General features: G+C 44.0%; 1 protein-coding gene across 1 annotated transcript in view; it reads right to left on the reverse strand.

The window, feature by feature from the left end:
- Nucleotides 1-21,958, reverse strand: part of gabbr1a (gamma-aminobutyric acid (GABA) B receptor, 1a) — a gene marked incomplete at both ends in the record, with an annotated part of 72,466 nt that overhangs the window by 32,456 nt on the left and 18,052 nt on the right. Inside the window, 6 exons of the mRNA XM_083990484.1 lie at nucleotides 2,965-3,156; nucleotides 3,374-3,439; nucleotides 3,744-3,845; nucleotides 4,496-4,666; nucleotides 9,000-9,134; nucleotides 17,982-18,142. Of these exons, the coding sequence (XP_083846610.1) occupies nucleotides 2,965-3,156; nucleotides 3,374-3,439; nucleotides 3,744-3,845; nucleotides 4,496-4,666; nucleotides 9,000-9,134; nucleotides 17,982-18,142 (827 nt within the window). The remainder of the gene's footprint in view (nucleotides 1-2,964; nucleotides 3,157-3,373; nucleotides 3,440-3,743; nucleotides 3,846-4,495; nucleotides 4,667-8,999; nucleotides 9,135-17,981; nucleotides 18,143-21,958) is intronic.

Consider the following 21,958-nt stretch of genomic DNA (forward strand, 5'->3'; position numbering starts at 1 on the left):
GTAGAATTTTATATAAGATTTCTTTTTTCACATAAGTTCATGTCAAAAAATAAATATCATTGCATTTCCCCACACTAAAGTATATGTATACACACACACACCTTCACATAGTCTTTATGCTAAGCTAAGCTAATTGCCTGCTGGCTGTCGCCTCCTATTTATTTATGAAGAGACATGATCTTCCCACTTCCCTTTGTTCAAATGATCAAATATTCCTCTCACATGCTGTACTTATGCTAGGACACATAGATGTAATTTTTTTTACACACTGTTGCAGTTTTCCTCAAATTTTCATGAAAATACCTTCTGTCAGATTTTGACAAAACTTTAGCAGATTAGTTAAACTAGGGCACTCTGTTTACATTTCAAATCAAGAAAAAAAATACTGTTTTCATATTGGCTCTGATGTGGATTATTTCCTTTCTAACTGACAATTGATACATGTATAATACATGTGCAGTGGCCTGCTGTGAATTAGGAGATTTAATTATTAAAAATGTAGTATCAGGAGGACATCTTGTTCCAGAGAAAATCGCTTTGCTTTGCCAAAAACTTTGATGTGATTTTCAACTTTGAACCAAAGTTTGCTTAAGTGTACAATCGAGCCCAGCTGTTTGGAAGTAGAATAAAACATCAATGAGCATTATCTCCCGCTGAAAAAAAAGCAGAGATGAACGTATGACGGGGGGATTATTGCTACAAATCATGAGCGTATCCCTGTGGATTCCCTGAGACCAATTAGACGTACACACTCCCAGTTCAGCTATGTCAAATTCAGCTCATTGAAATTCCACCTTGGCATTTGGCATTTAAATCTGCCACTACCTACTGGAAACTAGCTGACAACGCGCTACTGCAGACCCCGCAGTATCGGCACGCTGGCTTCATCTGAGACCTCTATCTAAAAGAAATATGCCAATTTCAAACTTGGGAAATTGAATTTGAATAGATTGGCTATGAGCGGGAGTTGTGGCTGTAATTCTTATCACCCGTTGAGCAGCACGTCAACAGCTAAATCAGCAGGTCGTGGCAGGTGCTGTATGAATATAAACAACAGCTGCTGATGAAGTGTGAGAGAGAGGGAAGGAAGGCTGGGGAGGTTGGGGGTAAAAGAGAAGGAGAGAGGGGGGAGATGGGTAAACAAGACGAGTCGAAGGATGATCCACAACAGACCAGCAGAGTCAGAGAAGGTCGAACAATGGGAGAGGCGGAGAGAGGAAGAGACAGTTTAAGCCGATTAGAGAAGGTGAACAGAGGAGAGCGACGGGCGAAAGAGAGGCAGACAGCGACTCGAACCTGAGGAGACGTTGGTCAGACACATTATAAAGAAAGACTTGAGACACTGATTATTTAAACAACCCCAGTGATTATTCTGTCCTCTATCAGAGATTTAGGAAGCCTAGTATTGAAGACGGTCATACACAGTTCACTGAAGGTGTGACAGGATTACACTAAACTTTCACAGTCTAACTTTTCCGAGGAAAAAAAAGCTCCTGCTCCTTTTACACAGAGATCCCACTGCCTCACTGTGCCTCAGCCAAAATGACGTGTGATTTTAAATAGCATGAAATACAAGAGCATCACTGCTGGTTTATTTCTGGATCAATCCATTGGGTATTAATGGTAGAAGATGTTTGTTACGGATATGGATAAGAAAAGATGGGTACGTAGAAAGCATCAACAACAACTGGATAAACAGACAAGCAAAAAATAAAGAGCTCAAACTTCAGTAAATCTACACTACATGACTGACCGATACTTGAACATCGGAAACTGCTGAACAGAAACTCTAGAAAACTGACTTTTTTTTTATTTAATTAGCCAGTTTTACTGTTTTCATTTCCACAAACATTATGAATTAGATTATTTAAAAAATGCTAATATAAACTCAGACTGTGAAGTGGATTATAGCTGCAGCACTATTACATACAAATTCAATGGAAGCAAAGGCTTTAGATAAATGAGCTCGCAACCTGACATGATGAGAGGATGAAAAGAGGTGACACACACAATCATGGGCACACTCCCACACGTACCTGGTGCATATATTGCTAACTAGCCTACAGCTAACTTTATAACATGGGCTGCTCATAGTGAATCAACAGCTTGTGACATATGAGGTGAACAAATTTGATTTGAAAGTTTTGAAAGTCTACAGCCACGCTAACAACTTTGCAACACTTACTTTACACACACTGGCACCTTGAGCTAAATGCTAACATGACATCACAATGACAATGACAGGACTATAAGTCCAATAGCCGTAGGAGTCCAAGAAGTCTGAAAGACTTACACTTACAAGACTCTGTTACATAGTCAGCATCACACTCACACTTCATTCATGTTTTTCTTTACACCTTTTAGGTGCACGAAGATAAGAAATCTAGGTGATAATTGGTGTAAACCAAGCAAGCCGAGTATTTTTCAGCCTAAATCAGTTCATGGATCTTACCGATATGTTCAATGGTTGGATATTTCCTCACTCTGTCAGTTTTTAGTATGGTAGCTATTTTTTCTATTTTTTTTATCTGTATTTTCTAATCTGTATTGATTTATCCTCAGATATTATTAAATGTGATATCTGCGAAGATCCTCATCCAACAAGGGAAACAACTGAGCTCAATTTCTCACATGTACTTGCATTTCAAAGCACAGGTGTGTTGCATTTGATGTCATTAGAAGCTTGTTAAGCACTTGCATCACAGCTGAGTGCCCCACTAATTTCACTCCATAACATGAATGTGACTTATTTTAAATTACACTGTTTCCTTGTAATCTATTAACACGTTTGCACATGCTGTGAAAATGTATTATGCATGTCTGTGATTACCTGTGTGTCCATTTCTAATTACTGTGATTAAAACAGTTTATATAAACACGTTTATGTGTACAGAGGTCTTTCTTGGATTTAATTAATCAAAATAACAAATGGGAGAGGACAACAGTGTTTTTATATGTTCCCACCATGTTGGAGACGCCGCGCACAGTCTCCGGATTCAGCATGACGATCTCAGTGGTCACGTGTCCCTCCACGGCCTCCGTCATGTTCTCCACCGTACAGTTAATGGCTGGGTCTTTGATCTTGAACCAGTTGTCTGCGTACCAGCCGATGAGGAACCACACATACTTCTTCCCGTAGAGCTTCTCCTTGAACACCTGCAGCCGGGAGGGAGGGAGGGAGGAAGAGGGGAGGGAGAGAATGATAAATAAGCACGAGGAGAATTATTCCCAGAGATGTATTGAGTATGCTGTATCACTGCCAAACAAGGAAATTCATTCAGACATTCAAACAGCTCATTACAGAGCTCAATTTCTGCTAATACGCAGTCAGGTTAAGTCCACGGGGATCAATCGGGCTGGAAAACGTACTAACCTCACAAAAAACCTTCCTGGCTTCGGTCTCATAAAAGAGCCCCACAATGATCCTCGCGTCCTGGCGCTGCGTCAGAACATGAAAACAAAACAACACATTGCTTAGTTACATCTGCAGCGGCAATACAACTTCACAATGGCACAGCTTGACGTGGCATAGCGCAGCGCTCCAGAGTTCCTGCTGCTTCGCAGGACGGGGACATGCTGCTGTTCAGGAGCTGCTAATTAGCATGGCGCATTAATTTCCTCTATGAAATCACCTCTCTGCTAATGGTATCGTGTGCAGCTGTGAGCCGTAGGAGGAAGGAGAGGGGGGGAGAAGAGGGGGGGAGAGAGGACCAGCAGCTGAGGTGAATTTTTAATCAAAGCACCTTGAGGTTCTTGACAGCGACAGCCGGGTCGGTGAGGAAACTCTGGCGAACGCTGATCTCGATGCCTGCCTCCTTCGTCCTCTGCTCCAGATCGTCCAGGGTCTGCAAGATGAAAGGGGAGGACAGACAGAGAGAGGGAGAGGAGGAGAGGAGAGGAGGGAGGGGGGGTTAGAGAGGCTGCTGAGCAGAGACAGACATAGGTGAGGAGCTGAGATTACAGAAAGAGACAAAAGAAAAGCAAGACAAATGAAAGAATGTGAACTGTTTATGAGAAACATCACGAGTTGGACGGACAGACGATAAACAGGAAGCAAGAGAGTGAATGGATTTCTTTACACAAAGACTGAAAAGAAGAGAAAGAAGAATGTGAGAGCGGAGAGGAAAGGGATGTGAGAGCGGGATCATTAACCTCCATTACAGGAACCAACCCAAGTGTCATGGTATTGACCGCTGTGCCTGGGAGAGATGTATTGCTTGATCAATATTTCTCACAACCAATATTCCAACAAATTACTTCAAAAATCCTCCATCAATCGCCAGGAGAGATTACCTGAAAGCGCATCGCATAGCCTGGGAACACAACTGCTCTCATAAACAAACATAGAGAGGCAGGTAATCAGACAACACCCACACTTCACTGAGAAAAAAAAGATGGGACATGGAGCAAAGGGAGGGAGATGAAAGAAAGAAAAGGAAGGAGAAGAGGTTGAGAGATGAAGACAGTTGAGATGGAGGAAGTTAAAAGTACTGACTGAGGTGAAGACTTCCGTGGTCTGCTGGATGGTGGCGATGCGAGTCCACTTCCACTTCTGGAAGAGCTGCACCCTGGTGGGGTTGTGGAGGGTGGCCGACGGGTGCGTGCGGAAAAAGGTGGGGAAGCGCTGACGGTTGGATAGAGCTGGCGAGCTGGAGCCGTAGGACAGCTGGAAGACAGGAAAAAGAAGAATGGAGCAGAGGGTATACAGTAGAAGTTCGGGGAGGGTTATACATCTGAAGGCCCTTCCAGGCATCACTAGTAAACACACTTCAATCAAATGTATTCAAATCAGGGCTCTCTTATTGTTCCTCCTCTGTGCACAGTGTTCTTTGATGACGACTGGTTCAAACAGCAAACAAGAGACAAAGCCAGCAAAAAAAAAAAAAAAAACAAGACAGAGAACCACGGAGACAATCCCTGCTCTCGTTTTCTCATTTTCATCCACACCCCTTCCCTCCTTCCTTTTAGCTTCCCTGCAGCGTATGAGGTGTGTTGATAAACTCTGTAATTTCAATTTAGAAAAAAAAATTCCCAGGCATTCACTTCCATGAAATTGTGATGACACTTCCTGCTATTACACACAGAAACAACCACAAAATGATCTAATTGTTGTTGTTGCAAACAGTAGCCCCTCGTTCCTTTCATCCCAACCTTCATAAACTGAATTCTCAAGCATGATTCATAGGAAAAGAGCACTTACTGCCTGCTGGAGAGGCAGACTGCTAAGATATGTGTCTAAAGCGCCATGTAAGAGGGATGGTTTGGAAATGCCAACAGAAACAGGGAGAAGACTGTTTCTCTAACAATTAGTTTCACAGTGACAACTGGAGATAAAATCCTCGACAGGTCTGCTTTGAAATGAGAAACCTGGCGTTTAGGGAACCATTACCGATACATACAGCCGGCTCTCATCTCAGCCCCACTGCTTATACAGCCCTTGGATTTTCACTACTGGGTGCTCCCAGTGGTGAAGAGAGGGGGCTTGATGATAGATGTCAAATGTCATGTACGATGTGGACTCCCCGCAATAACAAATCCCTGTGGGCACGGGCAGGAAGACGGAGGGATCAGTACGGAGGAAGGGAAACTACACAGGAGGTGACAGCTGATCTGGGCGCAGCAGTCAAAGATCTGGGGAAAACCAGCGAACTGGCTTCGGAGGATGACACGTGCACGACGACAAAGGTTTACCAGTGTGTGTAAATGAGAACGTGCAAACTGTGTGTGCCGGGAGTTAAATGACTGAAAACCTGTCTGACAGTCACACACTCCCCCGCTGAGCTGCTGTACACACGCACTGGAGCATCATGTGTATTAATTCAATGCAAATACATGTAATTTTGTTCCTTGACCTTTGCCACAGAAATGTTAGTGGCTTATGGGGCTGTTTGTCCGCACAGCAGTGTTTTGATCTAAATGCTAATGTAGGCACGCTAACATGCTCACAGTGCTAACATGCTGGTGTTTAGCGGGTCGTACTCATCAGGTTTACAATCTTAGGTTAGAGTGTTTACATTTTCTGTAGTGACTCCCTTTCCAACTTATGACCTCCACTCAAAAATGTTGGCAGCTTAATTCTCCTTCCCTTTAATTCTTCCTGTTGCTATTCAGTGGCATACTCCAGTTTTTGACATAAGCTTTCATTTGCTTCAGGCCCACAGGACAGCAGCCACTGCTATGGGCAATAAACAAAAGCTACAGCTGAGGCTGATGGGAAAATCATTAGATTTGCAGGTAGGTACTGCAAAATTGAATTTTTTTTTAACTTGATAATGGAAAATAGTTCATAGCTCCCCAGCTGCATAAAGCCCCATGAATGCTGGTGAAATTGTTCATCTAATTTTTCAATGCTGTGAACATTACTAATTAAATTCTAATCAACTCAATTGTAGCCAGTGGACAATATTGCAAACACTGGGCAGAGTAAAAAACCAACAAAAACCTGACATGGTTAGATGACACTAGGGCAAATTGAGAAAACTGTTTGATAGTTTTTCTCAATCTGTTTTTTTTTCTTTTTGCAAGAGTTTGATTAGCACTTTGTCTGGCAGAATGAAATAATTCAACAGAGGTCAAAACCTGAAAATTACCAAAAATAAAGCTCTGAGCTTCTCCCCATGGCAACACTGAAATAAACCATCACCAGGCACGAACACAGTGACAAAATTGAAATTGAGCAAAAAGCTGCTGTGGCAGAAATAGACCAATGTAGCAGCGCTCGACTCAACAGACATCGAAGCTTCCCAGAAACCGCAAACAACATCTCTCCGTTCTCGATTCGTCAGGTCTCCCGTGGCCTTGTAGCAGCAGATCAATGGCCGTCTGTGGCTTACAGTGCTCTTAAAAAAGGAGATTGGGATCAAATTAAGAGCCCCTCCTTGATCAGCGTCCAGAAATGGAGGTCGCTTTTGCCTCCCCGGCGCTCTGATGAGGCTGCTTGACATGCGAGGAGGTTCCTGCAGGCAGAACGCATACAGAAATAATTGAGTGTGGCGGTTAGGAGGTTGTGCCAGTGGTGGTATGTAGTAAAGAGAGACAGATCCCTTTGTGTGTGGGGAGAATCGGCTGCTCGAGTTGAGGGAACGAGGCGGAAATGAAGAGTGGGTGAGTAAAATGGTAGCGATGGAAAGGGGGAAGGAAGGAAGCGAGGAGAGAAGGAAGGAAGGAAGGAAGGAAGGAAGGAAGAGATGGAGGAAGGAAGGGGCTGAAATAGGGCAGGCCAGCTCCAGGCAGTGACAAAAGGCGAGAGGAAAGAGGAAGGCAGAGTGAAAAAGTGGAGAAGAGTTTTTAATGATGAGGAAAGAACGGGTGACAAAGAGAGAAAGACCAGGAAGGAGAAAGACGGGCAGATGCCAACCACGAGATCTGACTGTTCTCCATGACTAATCTCTGGATGAAACTTCAATTATAGGACAAAGCTAATAAGCAGAGCGCTGTGAGTGACAGAGAGGCAGATTAAGAGAGAGACAGTGAGATAAACAAAACCAACTGATGGAGGCATAAAAAGCAAAAAAAAACAAACAAAAAAAACAGAGGATGGCATTATATCTTCTGCTGGTTTATAGATCTGGCATGTGTTAATAATTGTAATGAATGTATTATCATGCAGTAGGACAAAAAATATATTTTGCCCTCCAGCGGTCATTGCAGCGTTGTGAAAAAGCCTTATTAAGTCTCATCACTTATTAAAAGGTTTTCCTTGAAATATGTTAAAATCAATGAATGACTATTCCCGTTTGTTTTCAGGAACTTACTGTGTTGCCTGTAGGAACTAAAGACAGCATTATTTATAGATGAATGTCAACATCAGACACTTTACTGTTGGTCAGCACCAAGAGTTGTGATCGTCCTCCAGCACCAACAGGGCTGAAGATCCTTAGAGTCAGTGTCAAAGTTTCCTCTCAGCTCATCTCCCTCTCTGGACCTGTCCACTACAAAACTCCACCAGAGCCAGAAACGTGAGTGAAGAGGCTGAATAATCAGACAGCTCGGCCCCGTCGGAGGTGGTCTGGGCCACATATGTGAATGCCAAGGTGACGGATCACCTACTCTACTAACATCCTCTGCCACAGTCACAGCTTCATAATAAACTGAGAATATTTTACTATTTCAAATGGCTTAAAGCTTAGAGCTAAAAACAACACATTAGTTAATTTGCATGTAAAGCAAGAGATCTGATCACAAGCGCACATGGAGACACGTTTGTATGGTGATGCTTTAAGTTTGTTGAGTCAGTCTGTAAATAGTCAGATGTGTTTGTTTGCACCTGTTTTCCACTGTGTCCTTTACTACTCAGAACCTTATTTGATGTAAAGGACCTAAAAACACCATGTATATATTCTCCTCATTTGCCCCTGGTGGTGTCTAGTAATGCAGATAGTTTCTGTTTGTATGAGTTCAGGCTGTGAGATATTTATCTCTGAGAGTTTCGACTCCACCTCAACACTTCTGTCACTGAAGGTACTTTGTACTGATGAAACGACCGCTGCGAGAAAGGAAGGAAGACAGACACTGGAAAGGGATGTTGTTGAATTTTTAAATGCTAATCCCACAAACAATATCCCCTTCCCCTCCGCTGTTTAAAGGTTGCATCAGAAACATATCTCAAAATCTAAATGTAAAAAAAGCGAGAAAAAAAAAAATATATATATATATAAAAGTATCACTGGATCCCTTTCATACAGTTGAAAACTTGAGTCTTCTGGAGTCATAAAATGACGAAGAGCATCTTTTTAAAAAAACATTTTTTTAGGAGGTTTCTTGGACATTAATTTGTGATGGACATCAGGGATATCAATATTTTATGAAAGTACAAGTCGTGGTGAATGTAAAAATAAGTGCAGCCCACCTGTGTGTTCAAGTTTGACTGAGTAATGATTTGTACAAATGTTGATGCAAACTGCAGCTGATGTGTCACAGCTCTCCTCGCCTTCACTAATATGCAAATGACTTGGGAGTAAAGCAGATACCAGAGATGTAAAGAGTGAAAAGATACCCACCACTATGAGGTTCCACATGCGGGCGGCTTCAGCCACCAGCGTGGAGACGCCGCTGCAGCCGGGCATCAGGACGATCTTGATGGGCTCCGTGTACAGAAGGTCATAAAGCAACTTGGTGGCTTCTCCTGGGTCACACTGGGAGAACAGAATGAGAAAGGTTTAGTGGATCAATAATACGGAAGAGAAATGAATTGAGGTGATTCGGAAAGTGAGGGGGAGAAAATGGGAGAGATAAGAATGAGGACAGCAGATAGGTGAGGAAAAGGAAGAAACAACTACGCAATGTGGTGCGGAGATGGAGGGAACAGAACAGACACAGAAAACAGAAGGCAGTAGATAAAGAAAAGGGAAATGAAATAGAAGTAGCGAGCAGCGACAAAAAGGTCAATGCAAATGTGAGGAGAAAAGGCAAGTAGGAGAAATAGAAGGACAAGTCAGGGGAATGGGGGGAAAAGCTAAACAGACGGGGTCAAGATGAGGTAAAGGAGAATGGCACTGAAGGAGCAGGGAGACGTAAACAAGGAGATGCAAATGTGACAAGCTGGAAGAAAATGTTATCACCACTGTATCATCAAAACACAACAGCGCTGTCCGCGGATCGAGACAAAGGAACGGAAAGAGAGCCAGAGAGCAAACAAAAAGTGAGCCGGACGGGGACAACGGCGGTCATCACAAGCCATTACAACCCCCCGATAAAGTCATTTACAGCGCGTCTAGGTGTTGAGAGTGTGGCTGGAATGATCCATCACTGCTCTGTCAGCCAGATTACCGACAGACCGTCACCGCCGCACGGCTCATCAGAGTCACACATAAACTGGCCTGACACATCGAATGATTCAGCATGGAAGAGGAGACACAGCTCCTAAACACAAACACACAGATGCACGTCTAAAAAGAAGGGAAAAAAACACACACATATACACACACACACAACCTCGCACGCGCACACTCCAGACGAGTGTCACAAGCAATCGTACTGAGGCCAGTGATGGCAACGACCAAATATGGCTCCTAATTGGGGTGTTTGTCTCAACGGCTGATTTGTCTCTTTGAGGCAGCCCTGTGATTTTTCTGAAGAGGTAATCACCACTCAAGACCCAGGAATATGTGGAATAGCCGGTCTTCTTATTGATTGATGTGTTTTCCATTACCTCTAGATTGGGTGGAATTATAGTGGTGTCATGTCAGCGCAGAGAAAGTCAGGACATTCACATGCACTGAGATAATTCAATCTGAACACTATTAATGCAAAAGGTCTGAGTGCTGCTGACATTCTCACTTAAAGGGTTATTTCAACATTTTGGCAAATTCGCCCATTGCCATAATCCCTATAGTTTTAGGAGTAGGTTCGCTACCTTTAATTGTCGGTGCAAGCTATTTTTAGAACGGTGGAGCAGAGCCGTGAGCTGCTCAGAGCTACGCTACGGAGGCTCATGGGATTTCCAGGCTTTCCCTCAAAACTCATCAAATACACAATCCAACAACTCCAAAACGCTCTCGTGGACAAGTTGGGACCTGCACATCACCACGCTATGAGATAATAACGGAACGTTACGACACTGAGTTGTTTCAGAGGCAAATGCAAAGCCGGTGGTGTGCCGAAAAGAGACTCCTTGCTGAATAACGACGGGAACGCGCATCGGCAGCTTTGCATTTACCTATGCATTTACCTCTAAAACAACTCTGTCTCGTAACGTTCCGTTATTATCTCATAGCGTGGTGAATGTGCAGGTCACAACTTGTCCACAAGAGCGTTTTGGAGTTGTTAGGTTGTGTATTTGAGGGAAAGCCCGGAAATACCATGAGCCTCCGTAGCGGCAGCTGAGCAGCTCACGGCTCTGCTTGGCCGATCTAAATACAGCTTGCACCGACAATTAAAGGTAACAAACCTATTCCTAAAACTATAGGGATTATGGCAATGGGCCAATTTACCAAAATGTTGAAATATCCCTTTAAATACCACAGTGCAGTTTTCCATACTTGGTCTCAACAAACGGAAGAAAATCTGCTTAAATAAATAATGTTTCTGACCCTCAGAGTTACTGGGCCCCAAAAAAACCTTTGGACATGTTTATTTAAACTGTACATGTCACTGCAGTGATCACCATTGAAAACCAAGGCCGCAGCATCTGTAATGTTGTCTAACACTCACACACACAGACTCTGATTCAGAGGAAATGAGTAAATAATGCTGTGAAGAGCAGAGTTGTAAGCTAGACCTTTGTCCACGTCTGTATTAAACTTTCGTGTTATCCCCTCTAGGTTTTGACTGCTCAGTGGCTTTCCTGCAGTAAAGTGATTAATTGGCTCTAACAAGTGCACATTCACTTTCAAACCAAGGCCATTACAACCATTATAACACATCCCATCCATTAACAGCAAGACCCTTTTTTTTTTTTTTTAAAACACACACCCACAATGAAATAATACATTTACATTTACTGCTTATTGTCTCCTGTGTATCTTCTGAAAAGGCAATTTGAAGCCTGGAGTCTGCGGAGCTGCTTTGGCCACATTTACAGGTCGCTACTTCCACAGATTTACTTGACCATAATTTAGCAAATATTGTTCTGACGAAAACAACAGATGTGATACTGATGCCTTGGTTTTGTTATCTACAGTTATCTATACTTACAGTAGCTTACATAGTGGTAAATTAATTGGTCTAACACTAGTACAAGAAGAAGTCAGATGAATATGAATATATCAAAAATGCATGTTCACATAGAAAAATGAAATGCCCTGTTAACAAAATGTTCCAGACACGACAGAGTGGGTACAAATCGAAACCATTTAGCTCTCCAGGCTGTCGCTGGGGGCACGACAGAGGTCACACTAACCTGGTCTGAATCGAGGCCAGAGCCACATGATGTTATCACTAGTTGGAAGTGAGAATCCTACAAATAATGATAATAGTCATGATAACATTAATAAACTCTCCATACCAGAATAATCTCAGTACCTTCAAGCAATCCAACAATGTCATAAAACCTTAAAAAGTTTATATCCAACTCATTAATGTCTAGCCAGTAGCCACTGAAGTATGTTTGAATTTATACCACCATCACACAGCCAGCGTGTGTGTTATTGGGTTACATCGGTGCATCTGAGTATCTGAAACACGTGAGCGGACACTGAGTTTAGCATTTTGCCGCTTGATCACCGAAACACACTTAGAAAGCCAGCCTTCCAAGTGTGTGTGGACTCGCTGACCAAGAGCAAAATAAATCCTGCGCCCTCGTTCATCTTCCTCCTCTGCCAACCGTCCTCAGTTCACTGGGTTAATAGCATTATTACTGACTGGGAAAGCAGCTTCACAATATTGACGTTGGGAGGGAATAGGCAACCTTGTGCAATGCAAGGCTGAGAGGCTGCAGGATTTCTTCCCAATCAATCACTTCGCCAGCTGATTTCACAGACCGCTTCCCTCTCGCCGGTGTTTCTGGGTAAAAAAAAAAAAATCAGCACCTGGTTACAAGCCGAGCAGCCTGATTGGCGTCTGCAGCACGCTGCTGCTCAGTCCTCCTAAAAGGAACTGCTGCGTTCTCCTCATATGAGGGAGATGCAGATTGACGCGCAGACCTTTTTAAACACTTCTTTCCCGAAGGTTATTTGTCTTCTTTGTCAACGTGGCTGCCGGGTGGCTGCACGCTGAGAAGAAGCTTGTTAGCTCTCTTGTGTTACAGTGTTTTAACTTTACCCTGATGAGCCGTACTTCACTGCCAACGCTGATTATCTCTGAATTATTTAATCAATCTATCACTGCCATCCAGCATCAGCTTTGAACGGCATTGTGTTCTTCATAATTTTCCCTAATCACTTGCTGCTTATACAATTAGAATTCAATTAAAAAGTGCAGATTTTGACCTTGTAAGAGGTTGTTCAGATATCCAGACTGAGACATGGAGTTGTTATCCCTCGACATGTTTAATCAAAACCACATGTGCCTCGCTGTCAGACAAAATATTTTAGAAAGTCACATTATCTATATGTTGAATTGGAACAAATCTGTCAAGAGTGTAGAGTTCAAACTTTAAATACAGTCATCACGGCAGGCCGGGCTGCAGAGCTTCAATCAAAAAAACAGGGAGTTATATAGATGGATGTCTGCTGGGAAAATATAATGGTATGCATGAGTGAGAAAAACACTTTTATTGGGTGGCAAACCCAATCTCAAGTGGAACATCACACACGTCTTAATAAGCCCACATACATTAAGGGTCCCTTAGATGTCTGAATGTGATGGGTGAAATTAGAAAGACTGTGGAGCAAGTTGCTGACATAAAGCTTAAAGTCAGATATTAAAACCCTTCATCGTTAATGTAAGAGCAACCAGAAGAGGAAAAGTTTTTTTAAAGGAATAATTCAGACATTTTAGCACCTAACATTTACTTATTCCATCCTTATTCCACAGTGAAACTAATTTCAGAGAGTTAACAGGCTGTACCGGTACACAGTCAAATGAAGTGGGTCTATTCTTGAGCACAACTGCAAAACAGCATCTGACACTATACTTGAACCTTTCAATCATTCAAAGTTTTCAATGAGCTTAAGAAATACAAGCTTTGGTAACAAAATGGGAACAAGATGCTGTAGGAGATATAAAAGCACACAGTCGGCCTCGTGATAAAAAAAAATGGAGGAAACAGGGGTGCTGGCAGGCTTGTAATAAAGGCTGAGGAATCTCTGCTATTCTTGGAGGTCTCTCTTCTACAACCCTCTGGGGTCATCACCATTTCCACTTTCATTCCCGGCTCTCCTCGGCCCATGAGAGCACCTGGATTGACGGCCTCCATGCCCTTCACGTACACATTCACATCCACTGACATACACACACAGATTAGCACAAGTGTGTGTGTACACAACCATAAAAAGTACACTCGTACAGCTGCGCATACATATATGATTTAGAGCCAGCACTTCTGTCGCTGCCCTTGGTGCTGAAATTCCCTGAGCTAATATCAGTGTCGATGTTAACATGCCGATGTAGGATTTCCAATCAGTCAAAGCCAGCCTGTGAGAACCTTTGACAGGAACTGAAGGTTCCCTGGGCTGAGAAGAATTGGAGGGGGGGCACTGGCTTGTCATGATACACTGTGTAATTACGCTGCAGATTAGAATTAGATGATATTAAAAAAAAGTGTGAAAAAGGGATAGGATAAAGGTCTGGGGGACAGCCTGTGCGTTGGATCTCGGAGCACACGCTGCTACATCTCCTAATTTCCTCATAATTACATCTGGCACAGCACGCCAGGCTTGTACGCCAATGGACATGCATGAGGACCAGTGATGAATACGGGTTACGCCACAGTGGATGGGAAATTGTGTCACGGCTGCCAATTAAAATAAAGAGCGGAAGTGAGGGAAGCACCTTGTTTCACCATTTCTCTGTATCCCCACTGTCTCACTCCTATCACTGTTAATAATTGATCAAAGTTTGCAGTCTCGGCTTTGATATATCCATGGCAACGGCCCGCATGAACAGTGTGTGCGCTCGCGCCCGAGCGTGTGTGTCCGCACGCGTTGAATGTGTGTGTGCGTGCGCCGTCCATCCATGTGTGTGTGTGTGTGTGTGTGTGTGTGTGTGTAGATCTCAGAAGGCTGTAAATAGTCTGATGCTGTCGCCAGGATAGCCAGGGAAACAAGTCGTCTGCTACCACAGGGTATCTGCATCCATTAAAAGGACAGGCTGGGATTAAGTGTTGAGCTTCATGAATATTGTATGATGTTGAAAAAGCTGAGGACACGCTTGATACTCCCAACCCAAGTGGTCACAAACTGGTGTGTGTGTGTGTGTGTGTGTGTGTGTGTGTGTGTGTGTGTGTGTGTGTGTGTGTGTGTGTGTGTGTGTGTGTGTGTGTGTGTGTGTGTGTGTACTTGTACAGCTATACATGTGAGGACCAGTTTGAGTTTTAAACCATCAGAGTGGGGACATTTGGGAAAGTGAGGACATTTTGGCCGGTCCTCACTTTCTCAGAGTCTCAGACCCCTTCCACGGGCTGTTTGAGGGTTAAGACTTTATAATAACTAGGTTAATATAATTAGGTTTAAGTTATGTTAAAGCCCCGGTATGCAGGAATTACCCCCATCTAGCGGTGCGGTTGCATATCTGAACGTATTCTTGATGTTGCATTCACGTGAAATCGGGCAGACATCAGACAGACAACAGACGCTTCATGTAACAGGATAAACAAGCGTCTATGTAAACAAGTGGTCCGCCAGCACGAGGCAAAACAATACAGGAGTCACAATATGTTGTCATGGTGATGTTGTATTGTTTACCTGACCCACGTTTTACCGTCTTTCTCTCGTAGAGTAAAATGACATCCGGTTGGTTTGCCGACGGCACCTGAATGCAACATCAGTGCCTCCGTCCTTCCTCACACTACACAGTGGTGACAGTTTTAACAGGCGCTACCTGGAAAACTTTCTCCCCGAGCCGACAGCTCCGCTGAGTTTCTGTGGTTACCTACGGTCACGCTGCCACTCAACGTAAAAAATGGCGATGCAACATGGCAGCCAAGGTTCGGTGCGCCCCCCCTTGTATATTTGTAACGACTTGGAACAACTCATTCTAAGGTACGAGAAAGCTTTCATTTGTATGCGGGAGTGATTCGACTATAGTGAAATGCGTATTTATGAAAGCAATATTTGGTTTTTGCTAATAAAAAGCCAAATAAGTTACATACTGGGGCTTTAAGAGTAACTGTGCGTTACGGGAGAAATTGAGAGCGCCTGAACGGACACATCTTCCGCGCTGCTTGAAAGTCCCGCCCCTTTGGCCGCCGGCCGCTGGAGCTGGCCAGAGCGTTGAGAGCGTCTGCTGACCATGCTGCTGACGCTCAGTAATGGTTAAGGTTAGGCATTTGTTTTGGATGGTTAAGGGTAGGGTAAGGGGCTAGGGAAAACATGATGTCAATGAGGGTCCTCACAAAGATAGCCATACAAACATGTGTGTTAGTTTGGCACCTGCTTGCCAGATCCAAGTCAAACTTTAATGTATGTCTCACATCCGACGCTGCTATTTGACTTTAATAAAAACTTCCTCCTCGTGATTAATTCAGGTCAAGAGACTCTGATGCATAATTACACTTCCCCTGCCTTGATCTTCAAATGCAGGCAAACAAAGGGCCAGTTACACCCTTGTCTTAATCTCAGAGTCAAACAAAGGCTTGCGCTCGCAAGGTGGAGATCTGCTCTCTGACCAAACAACTCATAATAACTGGATCTAAATATCATAGCTAATTAATCCCTTTTCTTATAATTGCTTTTGTGCCTCTCAGTGGGTAAGATCCTCATTACTATTCCAGCCAGGTGAAAAACGTTTGCAATCAGGAGGTAAAAGCCTCATTCCAAACACACTGTACCCAGAGCAGGAGCAATAACCCCCCCAACCCCACCCGCCTTGACTTAATTCAAGGAATTAACCAGCATCACTCAGACACTGTTATACCAGCCTCTTTGAGCTCTTCTATTCAAAAGGATCTGCATCTATTTCTCGAGCCCGAGGCGCCAGGGACTCCTGAAGCACGAGGAGTGATGTTTTCCGATCCCTATGAAATCTGTTCATGCTATTGCTTTATCTTTATGTTTATGGCAGCTACATCTGCAGCTGCCTGCTCCACTACACTCGTAATCAGAGAACGCACACACACACACACACACACCCGCGCACACACATGCATTTGATCTATTTAAGCATTTGATTGCACAGAACAAGGTGTACTGTATGTATAACAGAATATGAATAAGCATGCATTGTACTATCAGCTCTGCATACATTCAGCATATGAATTTGCACACATATTTTCACAGAGCTGAAACCTTATTTGTTTCTGTGGTTTGCTTCAAGAGTAACTGTGTTGCCATGCCAACTCTTCCTCTCTCGCTCTCACTCACTCTCTCTCTCCCTCACACACACACACACACACACACACACACACACACACACTCTCTCTCTCTCTCTCCTTCTCTCTTTCTCTCTCTCTCCCTGCTATTCTGTTTAACAGGATTCCAATGCAGAGCCTTGTACACCAATCAGAATAAAGCTCGTAGCAAATTTCTAACCAGTCCCAGTACAGTTAACTGTTTGGTGCCCCGGCCTCTCTCCAGGCATCTGTCCTGCAGCATGATTGATAACAACCCTCAAGAGAGGAGACAGGGGGGATATCCAGTAATTGTTTTCGTGTCTCCACTCATCCCTCGGCCGAGAAAAATGGTTCCTTTTCGGGGAGAAACTTTCGGAATAACAATTAGGACGTGCAGCAACAAGGCACAAATAGAACCATTTTTTTCCAATGATAAATAATGTGCTTTTTGATTAAAGTCTATGTGAGAGTAGTGGGTGGTAAACTGGGACAGCGAGGGGAAATGAAACCAGTTGGGGAAGGAGGGAAGGAGGGGGGGGCGGATATTGGATTTAAAGTAGTTGATAATGCTGGCATTTAAAAATACCACCATGATTAATGATTGATGAGCAGCACCAAGCAGGAGGTGTGTTTGTTCACTTAACACACTGTAGTGTGCCACATGGTGTGGCAGTCACCTTTCTTAAGCGGAGTCGAAGGTGAGCTACCAGCGGAGTGTCCTTTTCCCAAAGCTCCTCTTTAAGGATCTGCAGCTCAGGGGCAAAGACATGATGAATCTAAACAAAAGGCAGCAGGTCCTGTTGTTCAGGTGGACTAAAACTGCAGCCTACACCTGCCGCCACTCTGGAGGAAACGGTAGTAAGAATGAAATGCACCCCGAAGAAAGTCAGGATATGTTGTTGATTGCAAAGAGAAACACAGGGACTGAACACAATAGTGATGACGAATGATGTAGCACAGAGCACATAACATGACAGTGGCTCCTTCCTTCTGATGGTTGGAGAGGCAGGTCGTTATATCCCCTCACACACCGACACCACACACACACACACTCTCACACACACCACTTAAGTGCGCACCTCCTCTCCCTCTCCTTCCACATGCAGCCACTCACCATGCTGTCGTAGTGGATGAGCTCCAGCTCGTAGTCGGGCAGGATGTCGCTCCTGTTGTTGACCAGGTCCAGGGCCATCTGAGCGGAGGGCATGCACGCCTGTCCGCCCGGCCAGCCTCCGCTCATGGGGAACAGCGCTCCGATGTACAGCTTCTTCTTGCCTGCGGACGGCCGGGGCCAGAGGAGGAGGAGAAGGAGGACGGTGAGAGATGCCCGGAGAAAGAGCGCACGGCGGCCGCGGGTGGCGCGAGGTTCCCGCGGAGGAGGGCTGGAGCTCAGCATGGCTCAAGGTGAGCTGAACCGGAGTCAGCTGGCCCCGGTGCTGCAGCGGCCAACGGTGAGCTTTTTCTTTTTCTTTTCTTTTTTATGTGCAAATTTTGCAACTTACAATAGAAGTGAACTCAACACGTGTCCGGCTGCTTTGGAGTTTATTATGTTGAGCTTTGCGGATATCGCGAAAGCAAACTATTTACTTTTAATTGCACGTGTTTAGCGAATCGAGTAAATAATTTAGTCAGCATATAATTTAGCATAATGCGTGGTTAATTATACATGGCGTGCTGGATATTTTTGGGACAAAGTCAAACACAGTTCAGTGGGAGCTCATGTGAGGACGCGGTGCCGCGCGCGCTCCGAGATCAGCTCATCAGTCAAGTTTCAGACGAACCTCAGTCCTGCAGTCCGACACATGCCTGTGCGATTCCGCACAAGTGTTATGACTGGGCCGATGCGTCGCTTTCTGCTCGCGATCAATCATCAGTATTGGGTATTTGGACAGCGTGTCCCTCACTCACGACTTTTACGCAAAAGCGACGCGCGAAATGGACACTGGGCTCCGCGCGGAAAAATACGTCAAACGAGGAGGGGGAGAGATGAGTGTGGATTGGGGCGCTGCAGCTAAAAAACACACACACACACACGCACGAAAGGCTGGAGAGTAGAGTGAGAGCTGAAGCAGCAGAAATAGCAGGCTACTTCTCCCTCCTTTAACGCAGCCGTATTCCAACAGATGAAACGATTTGCCGCGGAAAAAAGCAGGCGCGCCAGAGCTCTGCGACTGATCCACTGCAGCACCGGCTGGCTGAGTGTGAGAGAGAGTGAGAGAGGCGGAGAGGAGAGAGAGTGAGTCAGGACAAGTATGAAATGTATACTGAGAGAGAGAGAGAGAGAGAGAGAGAGAGAGAGAGAGAGAGAGGGGGGGAGAGATCAAGAGAGAGAGAGAGAGAGAGGAGCCCTGGGCAAAATCTCCTCAAAGATTTTGTAATGAGTTACACGCTGAGCTTAACTTAAACAGCACATCCATCCCACAACCTCATTTTGTCACATTTCCTTCTTTGCATTTCGCTGCTTCCTCCACCACTTGCTGCTGCAGCCGCCGGGCTCACACTGCTGGCTCTGGCTGCTTCATCCACAATCAATGTCTGATCAGCGCGTGTGGCCTTTGAAAGGTTAAAGGCCAATTTAACGAACTATTAAACACCCACAGAGGCAGATCTGTTCTCTCCAAGTAAGCATGGGTTTTATGTGCAGGAGCGGGGCTCATTTACATCATGCTGAAGATGAAAAAACAGTCACATCATGACGTGACAGCTGTTTGCAGCACAGCACTTCATTAGTTTTCAATAAGGATTTGCCCTTACTGAAAAAAAGAAGCAGAATATAATGTGATCACATGTCACAGTTCAGTTCCACTAAAGAATACATGCTTTTTGGGATGTTTATGTAACATATAGGCTCAAGTAATGCTTCAGAGTTCATAGTAGTCCAATTCTACACTGGACTACTGGAAATTAAGTTTTTTTTTTTTTCATTAGCCAATAATCAGCCAATTTCTATCTCTATTAATCTCTTTTAAATGTTTGAAAATCACAATTTCCTAAAGCCCAAAGGTAACATCTGCAGATTGTTTGTTTTGTGGGAACAATCGTCCACTATTCAAGATATTCAATTTACACAAATTGAACAATTAGTCACTTAGTCACGACTAGTTTCCAGCAAATAATTAACTCTGCAGTTGCTGCACAACGTCAGGCGACAACAAACCAGTGGGGTGGTAGAGTAACAATCATAAAATGAACCATAAACGAGTGTAGGAAATGACTATATAAGTGAATGCAACAAACCAAGCTAATTTTAATACAATAATAATAACATTTGCAACACCCAGGTTTTTTTTCTTTGTTAGAAACAGGCCCTTAGCTAAATGCTGGCAAGCAAACTATTTCAGAAGCAGAGTAGCCTGGTGGTGGCACAAACCAAATGATATGCAATATATTTTATAATAACGCACATAAAACAATGATACAGTAATGTTACAAGTTTTTCCTCATCTTCCTTCTTGTTTGCAAGGTGCAACATAAAGATCTATTTGTACGAAAGAGAAAATCAGGGAATCGCCAAAGTTAGCAGGATTCATCCTCTGGGTCCATGAATGTGAACAAAACAACACGGTGTGGACCAACACCACCATTCCTAGAGGCAGCACTATACCAGTGACTCCTCTCCTTAGGATGTGCACAGTCAAGTGCAGTCATTTAAAGGCTATTGAAACAATTTATGTAACATAACGAATGTTCAATTTTAGCCTGAGTTTGACCTGCAGTGGTAAACCGCACATGAGCAATGTGCAACTCTGCTCTGTAACCACCTCTGCTAATTCATGGACCATTTCATTTCTACTTCCCCAACACAGCCAAGTCTATAAAAGAAGCTGCTTTGAGAAATCAGCAAAAAAAATCCTCAGCAGCAGCAGGCATCAATCACAGCCGATTTCATTTGCCATCGTCTGCCTGAGAAGAGCGGGGACAGAGATGTAGTTAGTGTGGAGTGGACATGGAGAGATGCAGGACTCTGTGCACACCTGCTGTTTGAACCCTCTGTTCACAGCCCAGTCCCTATCTGCATCTATGATTACACACACACACCTTTTCACGCACATTAAAAATGCGCATCCATAAACACCTACACCCATGTAATCAGTGGCTTTTAAGCCTTTGTAGTTTAAACTGAACGGTCACACAGCTGGTTTTCATTGTGTCCTTTTTTACAACTTTTTTTTTTTTGATTAGGAGGGGTAGGATCATTCGATATCACTCAGCCCTTTGAGGAATATTACAACTGAACTGAAGGTTAACAACTCGTTATCTTAGGGAAATGTGGAAACTCACCGAGGTGGCGACAATATCTCTTGCCATTTTCATCAACCCCGCTTTTATTCCATTTCATGCTCATGTTTTTTTTGCACTTCCCATGTAAGCGCTTTAATTGCAATGTAATGTTAGTGTTAAAAGTTCCCTTTTGAAAATTACTTATTGCAGCAATTGAGAAGGAGACCATTATTTCTCCAGTCTAAATTAAAAACCCTCTGTAGTTAGGCGATGGAATATGACTATTATATAAGCCTGGTTCATTACCCAAAACTCATTATCTGGATATCTCCGTGTAGCAGAGAGCTATTCAGATCCAGCTGCTAACAAGCCCTCGCAGGCTGAGGTGAGAGTAGTGATCATCTGCTGGTATTTGCCTTCCACTTCCACCTCCACATCCTCGTCGCCACCCTGTGAACCCTTCCAAAGCAGTATCAATTATTCAGCTGTGAACTTTATAGTATATGCTGTTGTGCTCCCTAAGCCTGCAGCAAACACAAGGCAAGACACACCGGCATCGGGCAGCCCAGTGTTGACAAACCCCGTGGTATATAGGCAATGCCACACATTCACAGGAGACGTTAGCTGTTGCACAGTCTGGGGAAGATGCAACAGAGACATGAGTGTTGTAACATGTTGCTGAGCCTCTATAATGAGGACTGTGTCTCTGTGTATTTGTGTGTGTGTCTGCAGTTTGCACACTGGGCATCCTTCACGATAATGGTCTGTTTTCCCCCTGGCAGATGCAACAGTGGGGAAAATACAGTTTTCAATGTTCCTTTTTGACACAATTGCCAGATTACATCGTCCCCCACCTGCAGAATGCATTTT

The sequence above is a fragment of the Trachurus trachurus genome (assembly GCF_905171665.1).
Source record: "Trachurus trachurus genome assembly, chromosome: 16".
Lineage (NCBI taxonomy): Eukaryota > Metazoa > Chordata > Actinopteri > Carangiformes > Carangidae > Trachurus > Trachurus trachurus.